This window comes from Poromitra crassiceps (assembly GCF_964638095.1).
Source record: "Poromitra crassiceps genome assembly, chromosome: 4".
Lineage (NCBI taxonomy): Eukaryota > Metazoa > Chordata > Actinopteri > Beryciformes > Melamphaidae > Poromitra > Poromitra crassiceps.
Genome location: NC_139626.1, coordinates 41,417,539 through 41,429,162, shown reverse-complemented (window position 1 = coordinate 41,429,162; position 11,624 = coordinate 41,417,539). Strand labels below are relative to the sequence as shown.

Here is an 11,624-nt window from a genome sequence, read left to right as displayed (position 1 = left end):
TTTAATAAGAAGTAAATTGTACCTGCGTACTTCACAGTTAACAAACAGTGTACATCTTCACATAGTAGATACGGGCAAAACTATCTAATTACACAACATGCTACCATGCTATATGCTGCAGTGTGTCAACCAGGAGTAGTACACAGTTCTGTGGTCTGGTTTCTGTCTTGACTGTTGGGTACCTGTGGTGACAGTGTTTCTGGATGGCCGTGAAGTAGTGTGTGTGGATGTCCTGGTAGGGGTCTTGGAGCAGCGGGCTCTTCAGGGCCTCCTCTGTCTTCCAGGACTCAGGCCAAGGCTCCAGGTTCTCCTCGATGGCCTTGGAGATGCCCGTGTCATGAGGGGCCACAATCTGGGCTCCGTTCTCCCAGTACACCTGGGACACATAAGGAGCGGCGGGAGGCAGATAGGATGGCGGGACAATAATAGGTTGATTATATATACGGTAAGTAAATAAAATACATAAATACAATGAATGAATGAATGAATGAATGAATGAATGAATGAATGAATGAATGAATGAATGAATGAATAAATAAATAAATAAATAAATAAATAAATAAATAAATAAATAAATAAATAAATAAAATAGGTCTCAGCTTGCCTGTAAGTGTTTTTCACATCTGGGCAGGGACTCTATGAATCTACTTCCACTGTAGTGCAATATGAATCGGTGGGGATGCACAGCTCTAACAAATCTGTCCTGAACCAATGAGCCTACACAAACTTTGATATTAAAGACAAATGTTGCCCAAGTCAAACGTGTTACCTTGTAGCCATTGTCCTGTTTGGGGTTGTGAGAGGCAGTGACCATGATACCAGCACACAGACCCAGGTGCGACACTGTGAACGGCTGGAGGAGGAGGAGGAGGAGGAGGAGAGGATTATGTCAACCTCCAAGTTCAAAGCTCATGTTAGATCATATATGATACACAGCACAGGAGGGATGGAACGCTTACCGGTTTAATTATAAACCATGATCCTGCACGGTTAGTATTACCGTTTCACAGTTTAATAATCGTTAAAAACGGTGGTACCGTGATTACAGCGCTTTGAAAAAACACAGTAAATACTGTGTCCGTCATCAACCAAAGTTAGCAACAGTCTCCCAGACGCAGATGGTTTCATCAGTGAGTGTATCAGTGCTTTTTTGCGTTGTCGTTTTCAAAATAAAACTTGGTGAAATGATTTCAGTGAATGTATCTGTAGTACTTTTGGGACTTTTTCAGCACATTCAACACCGCGACAATACTGATAAGCGTGATCATTTTGGTCACTATAATTGTGATATGAAATGTTCATACTGTTTCATCTCCACAGCACAGACATACAGACTGATACATGGGCACATATACTGTATGTGGAAATAGCAGCTAGCATGAGACTATAGAGGCTGGGCCTTGAAGCATCAGGTTATTATTATGTTGGACAAACTAGTATGTAGCAACAGCAAAAGCCCTTACTGATAGATTCAACTCTTCAAACATGGGAACCAAGTAGCAACACTGGAAAATATCTTTGTGAGTGCAGATCATTTATGAGCCTACAGACAAAAGTGATTCATCAAATGTGTGTGTGTGTGGTGTGTGTGTGTGTGTGTGTGTGTGTGTGTGTGTGTGTGTGTGTGTGTGTGTGTGTGTGTGTGTGTGTGTGTGTGTGTGTGTGTGTGTGTGATCCAACAAAGCCCACAGTAAAGCCTGATTGGCTGGGAGGGATTGGTATCAAATGTGTATGGCTGCGGGCAGGTGAGTCACTCCGCCATAAAAATAAGAGACTGTGAGGAGTCATCCCTCAGATAATGTAACTGTCATAGTGCAAATGAATGATGGGCAAAGGTAAGCTCATTTTCATTATCAGTCTAAAGAGAGTACATGTCAATCAAAGGGATACACTGTTGTCAAAATCTTATTTATAATACAGTGAGAATATGTGCTGTGGTTTTATGGACAAAACCAACAAGGCCTGTAGTTACTGTATGTGCTGTATGTGTGGACACAAGGTCACACGAATGCTGCTTCCATCAGTCTTAAACTGGCCATAACCTGGTGATGTGTGTGTGTGTGCGTGTGTGTGTGTGTGTGTGTGTGTGTGTGCGCGTGAGCATTTGTGTATTTTGCAACATGTGAAAAGTAAAAGTCCCCCCCCCCCCAGTGGAATTTGCCCTGTAGCCTCTGAGCCATGGTCCCACTGTTACCCGCTCCAATAAAGCAAAATGACAGCAGCAAACTGACATGACTCCTTAACAATATGGTTTCTCTCAGGAATTAAAAAAAGCATCCATGTGTTCCTCGGGTTTAAAAGCTGAGGCGATCTTGAACATACCACAAAGGGTGTAGGGGTGATGTCGGAGAAGAGGTGGACCGGCACCCCTCGGCTAATGAAGACGGCTGCGGCCAGCTTGGAGAAGCGCTTGCTGCTGCCCCCGCTGGCAGGGTGGGCCCGGGCATCGTACCCGATCACCACCCCTCGCTCCTTCAGGTCCCCGAAGCACTCCTCCAGGTAACGACAGAACCCCTGAGAGGGGGGGGGGGAGAGGGAAGGGGAGAGTGAAATTGGGCAAAAGAGATTGGTAAATAAAGAGATGAGTGAGCTCGGACAAAGAGGAAGTGTGGGGAATGTGCGGTGTAGGGAGGAGGAGATTTAACAAAGGTCGCTGCATTGAGATCACATGCTGGCCTCAGCGGAGCATTGTGAAACCATGCAGTCTACTGCAACATCGGCAGGGAACAAGAATCCCACCAGAATCAACAATGTGTGTGCATGTCTGGCTGTGCGTGTGTGACATGGTGTTTAATAGGCATGTGTGTGTGTGTGCATGTCTGGCTGTGCGTGTGTGACATGGTGTTTAATAGGCATGTGTGGGGTATGCTAAGTTTTCCCAACCTGCGTGGTCTGGATGATGGTGAGGTCATTCATGCAGGAGATGCCGGGGCCCATGGCCGCCCTCAGGCCCGCGGTGCCAAACTCCATCCTGGAGGAGAAGCATTTCTGCAGAGCCTCCACTGCCCCGTCCTTCACCAGGCCCTGCACCAGAGACACTGTCTTGGGGTTCTATGGAGGGAAACACACACACACACACACACTTGCTGTCATGCACAGGAGGAGGGCGCCCTTTATAATATCCATCGCCACATTTTATAAAAAAGAGTTGTGTCCAACTCTTTTTGTCTGTCAGCTGATCTTTCCTCTCTCTGCTCCAGCACTTGAATCCCTGGTCACAATCAGCGAGCAGGAATAAGTGAATCTGTGAGACGTTCAGGCTTTGTGTTCACAGGAGGAGTTGAGCCGACTGCTCCTCCTAACATCATTACCGTCAGGCTAATCAATTTGACTCCCTTCAGCAGGCTGAGCTGATTGGTGTCATCGCATGCCTTCTTAAGGCCTCCGATGACTCTGCTTGTGTTGGTCAGATGGCTGGATGGCTGCACATGACTCTGATTGCAAAGTGTGTCATTACAGTAGTCGGGTTTCCATCCACCTGTTTTGATGCGAAATTTCAATTGGCGCATAAAGAAACTGAGTGGAAACGCTGCCTAATTCGCAAAAACCTCCAAATATCGCAAAAAAAGTTTTCACGCTTGAGGGAGGCGGAAAAGTCGGGTGTGTCGATAAAAGGAAAATGCGAAACGTGCGGTGGAAACAGTTTAAGCGATATTCCGTTGTCTCTCCATTCAAAAACAACACGGTTTGCCTTGATCACTGCTATACCCGCCGTGGTAAACAGAAGAAGACTGGGATATTAACTTTAAGGCGACTCACTTCTAGAATTTAATGAAATTGTATTCACTTATTATCTGCTCCGTGGATTATAACGTTATGCTTGCCGAGTCGCACCTGGTAATCCAGAAATGGCGTTATGGTACCTTTGTCTACTTGTAGATCATCAAGAAACTTTAAATTAATAACGTTAGATGTGTTTAACAGAGCTGTGCAGAGGTTTTCAAATGTTTTTCAGCCAAGGACCCCTTACAAGATAGAAAATATACCGGGGACCCCCTCATTCTGATTTGTGATTTTGGGCTAAGCTTAATTGTTTCCACGGTAACGTGCTTGACTTTTAATTTGATAGGTTTGTTATTAGAATGTAATCCATGAACCATTTTAGATTTAAAGCATAAACTATTTTCGTTGAACTATGAAGATTTTGCAAAAAAATATATATCTATATATTTTTTTTCATTACATTACATTTACATTACGTCATTTAGCAGACGCTTTTGTTTTGTCCAAAGCGACTTGCAATATCACAATTTGTCAACAGTACAGAAAACCACTATGCAACACAATCAATGACAGCCAAGATATTTTGATAGACTAGCACCATGTAGGAAGTAGTTTGAGAAGGAATAAGTAACATGTATCGTTTTTTTTTAATTAAAAAAAAACATTAAAAAAAAAAAAAAAAAAAAAAAAAAATTTGACCTGAAAACTTTTCGCGGACCCCCTGGCAAAGTGCCACGGACCCCTGGGGGTCCGCGGACCCCCATTTGAGAACCTATATGGGGTCTAGCAGCTGATCAGCAGCTCAGTCAGCCTCAAACACGAGGTGATTGACAGCTCTATAATTCGCAAAATAGCAGTGGACGGAAACGCGCATTATTTTGCATTTTATTTTGCCGACTTTCTGAAAATTCGATTAAAAGTTGCGATACATTTGGATGGAAACCCAGCTAGTGTGTGGCTGGCCCTCTATCAATGTCCAAAGATCTCGTATTAGACTCCATGGAGCGGACCATGGTGATAATAATTGTGAAAAGCTTTCACATCCAGCCAGTGTCTTTACAGTACAGACTGCAGGACTTCCCTCAATGGTAACTCGATTTCCTTCAAATAGCGGCTATTTGTGTGCTGCATGGACTTAATGATTAAATAACATGCAGCCTCAACAGTGTGTAATAATATATCATGATAATGTCTAGAATAAGGTATATATATAATAAGGTAAGGACTGACATACAACTTCATGATGTTCACAGTAGTACACAATTCATTACAAAAGTTATATGCAGGTCTAAAACATTTAAATTCATGCTTTTTGGAAAATATAATTAAATAGGCAGCGCTCGATTCCTAGGCTCGCCCTGCAGGTCGCCAAGCTGGCCCTGCAGCTCGCATACGCACGCACGCCTGCTCTATTGGCATGTGCCGCGCACAAGTGCCCAACTTCACATTGCTAATGACATCACTCACTGATGACATCACAATTGCTCGAGATGACGGACCAAAATCGCAGAGCCCACTTAACATCACTGATGACATCATCGAGTGCTTGAGTGGCATCACTGATGATGTCATAGACATGATGACTCCTCAAGTGACATCACTGATGATGTCATAGGCATTGGGACATGATCAGTGAGTGACATCACTGTTGATGTCATAGACATTGTGACATCATCATTGATGTCTCTGACATCAGTGACATCACAATTGCCCAAGTGTAGTGACATCACTGATGTCATAGACATTGTGACATCATCACTGATGTCATAGACCTTGTGACATCATCAGTGACGTCCCAATTGCTTGAGTGTAACCAAAACGTGACTAAAATTGCAGAACCCACTTACTCCCTTTTATATAAAAGGAGGATTTCCCTCGTTAAAAAAACATTGTTCCTGCATGTCGTGATACTCAACAGCGAGTTTGCACTTGACTTTATCATAGGTTATGGTAGATATCAGACATTAAAATAGTCCTATATAATATTCCGATGCCATAGGTACCACAGCACATCTATAAAGGCTCTCTAGATGTAACTGGTAGGCCTATTTATTTATGGCAACGGAATATTAGATGGATGCCATAAATACCACAGTACGACAGATGTAACGTTACTGTGGTATTTATGGCATCAATCTAAATTCTAAAAAGTTGAATGAAATGAATATAATGCTAGTCCTAGCATCATTTTATGTAAGATGTGCTTATCCTATTGGTGGCTGTCATGGTTTACCCCCCACTTTATTTACCACTACATCGCTGTAAAGTTAGGTAATATTTAGCTAACATTTCATGCAAGTAGCTGCCAGCTAACAGACACCTCCAGCTAGCTGGAGCCCCCAGCTAGCTGGCTGTCAGCTCACCTTGTCATACTCCAGCCACTGCTTGATAGCCTGCTCTAACTTGCTGTCGCCGGTTGTGGACAGACCATTGTCCATGTTTCCCTGTTCCCGAGTGCACAGACGAGCTGGCTGCTGTGGTCACACAGGTCAATGCGGACACGCTGAAGTTTTATTCGGCCAGCAGACAAATCAAAACGTTGTGTGAACCAAGATGAGCTGAACACCGACCACTTCGGGCTTCCTGGCTCCTGAGTCCTGCTGTCCACGACGTGGGGCGGGGTCACGTCGTGAGGAGGCGGGGTCACGTCGTGAGGAGGCAGCGTGGCGTGCTCGTTCACGCGTTTCACACGTGCCTGCCCTGCCTGTGTTGCGTGATTTCTAACCCCACATAGGATAAGCAATAACCACGCCCTGTGGCGCCGGGATTGGCCAGGAGCATTGAAGCTTGGGACTAAAGCACCTGGGTTTTTTCATTAGATTCGTTAGAAATCACGCCTCTCTGTCAGCTTGGCCTGAATGTGCTCTTGGGTCTTTTAAAGCAGTGATTCTCAAACTTTTTGACGTCAAGGACCCCTAAACTGATACAAATTAGACCCGATAAGATGTTTTTTCCTATGCAGGGTCCCCTATCTGATTAAATTGTTACTTTTAGATGTTTTATTCAGGGCTATATAGTGGTAAATAAATAAGAGGTGGGTGGATAAACTAGCCAAAGTGAGTAGTTTACCCACCTTGTTTCCCCTCATTGATTAATAGTTGATCTGAAAATAGGTGAGTAACCTCTGCCTCATTTCAAAGATGGGTTAACGGTAGGCTACTTACTCTCTCCACTACGCCCTTGGTTTTGTATGAAAGTGTATGAAACCCATGACTAAACAGCCATTCTGTCGTGTTACGGATGGAATTATAATGGAAATACCGGTAAATTACTTCCCTTTTTGCTGGAGACCCAGCAAAACTGAAAATGACAAAAAAATTATGTCCACACACTAGTATGCTGCTCCCATTTATTGGTATCATGCATAATGGTAATGAAATTGGAAAACGAGGAAAAAAAACATACTATAAACATTTACAAATATAGTACAATGCCACAGATAAAAAAATATATTAGAAAGGAGTCATGAGATGCACAAGTTGTAATGGTCCATGAAACAATGGAGAGATTCAACTGTCGTATAATTTGTAGTTTTGCAATCAGTTGGTCATGGTCAGTTAAAAACATCTCTCTATGAGTGTGAAGGCATATATACATATACATACATATATATATATCTGACTCTGAGGAAGACAGACTTGTCTGTCGAAACGTCAGTCAGCCCCTTTTATTAAAACGTGCAGACGGAAAAGAGTGCTCCGGTGTCTTTACTTCGGGTAGTCTGTGTGAAGTGCAGATAACAGATAACTTTTTAAATTGGAGATACAGTGAATGACTTTGTAACAGATAACTTTTTAAACTGGAGATACAGTGAATCACTTTGTAACACATAACTTTTTAAACCTGAGATACAGTGAATCACTTTGTAACACATAACTTTTTAAATTGGAGATACAGTGAATCACTTTGTAACTTTGTAACCTTTGGCAACTGCCATCACAGAAGGTAGAAAGAACCCTTGAGCAAGGCGCTAAAGCACTAATTACTCATTTCCATCCAGATTTGTCCAGACAGGCTAAGGATTTGAACATCTTAACTTACTCATGAACTTAATCATTTAAAAACTTAAAACAAAAGTTCCATGTGGAACTGTCTGCTGCTTGGATGGCCTTTTTTTGCACACCATGAAAAGTTTGTTATCAAAGAACACATTGTGATGACATTATATACAGTACAAAAACAATTGCAAAAAAGAAGAGCCTTCATGAGAATGTTGACCATTCATCATGCTTCCGCGGTCCCTTTTTTGACTATAGCCATAGCCAGGTTCCTGGCCAGAGCGAGGCTTAGGAGCTCCACTTTGGTCTGCTCAATGTCTTCCTGGGAGCGGCAGTCCCCACGGAGAAGCCGGTGAGCTCCTCTAAACAGAACATCAGGCTCATGGGTTTGGTCTGTTGAGAAGATCGCCTCTTTCTGCTCCGGCAGAGGGCGTCGGTCAGCAGCGTCGGGGGGGCGCTCTTGGCCGTCATGAGGGAGAGCAGCAGCTTGGCCACCTCCATGAAACGCTTCTCTCCGTACAACTTGTGGAACTCGCGGTACTTCCCTAGGAAAGTTAGCCTGTCACTGAGCAGCATGGCTGGGCCCAGGTTATCTATCAGGTCCAGATCAGAGAAGGTCCCTCTGGTGCAGTGGTCCTGTAGGAACCTCTCTGAAATTCGGGTGGCATGTGTGCCTTCTCACAGATCCTGAGCACCTTCAGGGCTTTGCGCTCCGTGTCCAACGGCACACGCTCAATCTGTAGCTCCAGGCAGACGCGACCAAACTCTGGACAGTGGACAAAGTAGTCCGCCGCCAACTGCAACGGACTGTGGTGAGTGAAGAGAGCCGAGGCATACCTCCAGCAGGGAGGAACTCTCTCAGGTTGGAGCCAAAGTGCAGATTGTGAGACTGGAGCAGTTTGCAGTGAGCCAGGAGATCCGTCAAATGGGCCACAAACTAAGCACCAGTTGTTGAGAGCAATATGTTGCTCCTCGATGACCTGCTGGATGTCAAACTCAAAGGCAGCCAGTAAAGATGCTGTCCAGGGGCTCTGGGACACTCCTGAAGTCTAGAAACATGGCCGTGCCGGAATGTGCATAGTAATGCAGCTCGGGGGGGTTTGACTGTGGGGTGGGAGAAGAGCATTCTGGTGACCAGGAAGTGGTACCAGGTGCTCAGCAGCTCCTTGTGCTAAAGCAGGGTGTCCTCATCCTCATGTGAAGCCAGTTCAGTGGGCGTGGCCAGGGACACTAAAAAGGAGCGCGCGAGGCATGTGTGCCTTAACACTGGCGCCCTACTTAAACAGGGGGCATTGCAGTGCCTCAGTGGCTGAACTGAACCCCAGGATGGTTTGCTGGAACTTAGTCAGTTCCTGACGCGCGCGCTTCGCCGCTCTCCCTCCTGCGTTGCGGTACTGCATAGAGAGCAGCTTTGTAGAGAGGTAGTGCAGCCACAGGACGTTGGAATGCGGGTTGTAGCCAGTCCAGTTGTTTCTGGTGGGGGAGAGATGGGAGAGAAAAAAAAGAGCGGTGTCAGGCCATCTATCTCTCTACACACACACACACACACACACACACACACACACACACAGCGACTCTTACTTATTATACAGGGTCATTACAGGCGGCTAACTATAGAGTAATCACTGCTTTATATCAGCAGCCATATTCACCATATAATAGACACCAACCCGAACCAATACACACACACACACAGGGCATACACACTAACCTATTTTCCACTCTCATCTGCCTGTATATCTCGAACTGGTAGTCCCCCTGGCCCATGAAGAGTTCCTCGTCCTTGGATATGTCACAAGACACCGTCAGGCCATCTGGACACACACACACACACACACACACACAGAGTACATTATGCTTATTAGTGCTCATGAATTATATGAATACTGCACAATGTTCAATGTTCAGCCACCAACCATATAGTCAGACAATTGGAGATTTCCGCCTACAAATGATCTGCACACTTCTAAATACAAGACAGTTGCTAGAACAGCTGCTAACACACCTACACCCCTTTGCCACGTTACCTCCCCATTATCCTCCATAGTGAAACAAACTGGAGATACAGTGAATCACTTTGTAACACAGAGAACTTTTTAAACTGGAGATACGGTGAATCACTTTGTAACACAGAGATAACTTTTTAAACTGGAGATACGGTGAATCACTTTGTAACACAGAGAAAGTTCTCTTTGTGTTACAAAGTGATTCACTGTATCTCCATTCTCGATTACTTAAATAATTGAAAATGGAGATACAGTGAATCACTTTGTAACAAAGATAACTTTTTAAACTGGAGATACAGTGAATCACTTTGTAACACAGAGAACTTTTTAAACTGGAGATACAGTGAATCACTTTGTAACACAGAGAGAACGTTTTAAATCATTGAGAATGGGCGTCTCGAGCAACGTTAGGCTATATTATTTGATTATGTTTTATCTGTTTACAAGCACATGGCTTCTGCATGTCACCGCCCCATTTTTTTTAGCTCTGTAATTGTTTCCGCCCAGTTTTAACGACAGCTGGGAGATTGTCCAGTCAGTCTCTAATTGAGCGAAGCCTTTAGAGACTGAGAACTGAGTCTAGCCACCATGTGACCAAATATTTCAGCCAAGATGCTACTCAAAGTGTATGACAGTAAACAAGAAGGAGGTGGAGAGGATCAAAGTAAATTATATCTCACCAATCTCTAATCTGGAGAGCGAGTAATCAATGACCCGGACGAGCACCCCTCTGGTGTCTAGAGAGTGGGCTGTTCCGTTCAGGACAAAGCTCCCCTTCTTCTGCTCGGTGGTCTTCACCAGCACGTTGCCCCAGTGGAGGTCCCTACAAGAACAACACAGGGAGGTCAATCTCTGCTCACACACAGAGCAAACAGCCATCACCCTGACGCACGCATATGCAAACACACAAGTATCAACAGAATACCCTACCTACTACATACAGACTATTATGTATGTGTGTGTGTGTCTGTGTGTGTGTGTGTGTGTGTGTGTGTGTGTGTGTCTGTGTGCACTACCTGTGTTCGAAGTGGAGCCCCTGCTCAGCTACAGCCAAGGCAGCAGTGACCTGGTGAAGAATGCTCTTGGCGACGACCAAAGAAGTCAGCTTGATGATACAAGAAAGAGAATGGGTTAAATAATTGACGTTTCACATCCCAATCAAATATGATTGTTTGGAGTATTGATCAAATAACTAACATTTTTCATTAAAAAAAATCAAATGCAGAATGTGCATTTCCCCTCAGCATTACAGCCAGTGTATCTGATGGCTAAAGTGGATAGGGACATATGAATGCTATGCAGAAAAGACATGTAATGACATGAATCAATCCAGGAAACGGCCATCTTTATGCATCTGTACCATTTGGTCGTGTTTGAGCACATTTCGACCAAGTGTTCAGTAGTGAGAGTGGTTATCTTGGAAGAAAGGAGAAAACTGTTCATTTTCAGTTAACAGCTTCGAGTTAAGTGTGCTGTAAGGCGAAATGTGTTCATTTCAGTGAGTGCTCAACAGACTGTGACCGTGTGCTGCAAAACAGTTCTTCACACAGACAAGTTAGCTGTGCAGATGTTGTCATGCCGATGCGGTCGTGCAGTTAGTTACCTTCCGGTCCGCTCCATTCCAGTTCTCCAGGTCACTGCCGCCAAACTCAAACTCCAGGACCAGAAACAGCTGGTCTTTTTCAAAGACATCTAAACGGAGACACAAAGACAGCTGTCAGTTGGGCTGGAACTGTTGGTAAGAATTTAAAATCTTCTGTATGACATGTTGCACTGCACTTTTCTATGGGAAATGTGCATTGAATGTGGAAAAAAAAACGGTGAATATTCTTTTCTCCAGCTTACCTGGCCTGTCGTTTTCAGAGCCTTTGCGCTTGTCAAAGGTGTCCCAAGCTGT

The 11,624-nt window shown here is 44.3% G+C and overlaps 1 protein-coding gene across 1 annotated transcript in view; it reads right to left on the bottom strand.

Moving 5' to 3' along the window:
- pgm2 (phosphoglucomutase 2) overlaps window positions 1–6,296 on the bottom strand; it is a 16,079-nt gene extending 9,783 nt beyond the window's left edge. Inside the window, exons 1-5 of the mRNA XM_083635245.1 lie at window positions 6,087–6,296; window positions 2,884–3,051; window positions 2,323–2,514; window positions 770–853; window positions 183–376 (exon numbers count right to left, since the gene is read on the bottom strand). Of these exons, the coding sequence (XP_083491371.1) occupies window positions 183–376; window positions 770–853; window positions 2,323–2,514; window positions 2,884–3,051; window positions 6,087–6,161 (713 nt within the window). The 5' untranslated portion in view covers window positions 6,162–6,296. The remainder of the gene's footprint in view (window positions 1–182; window positions 377–769; window positions 854–2,322; window positions 2,515–2,883; window positions 3,052–6,086) is intronic.
- Window positions 6,297–11,624: the final 5,328 nt, after the last annotated feature.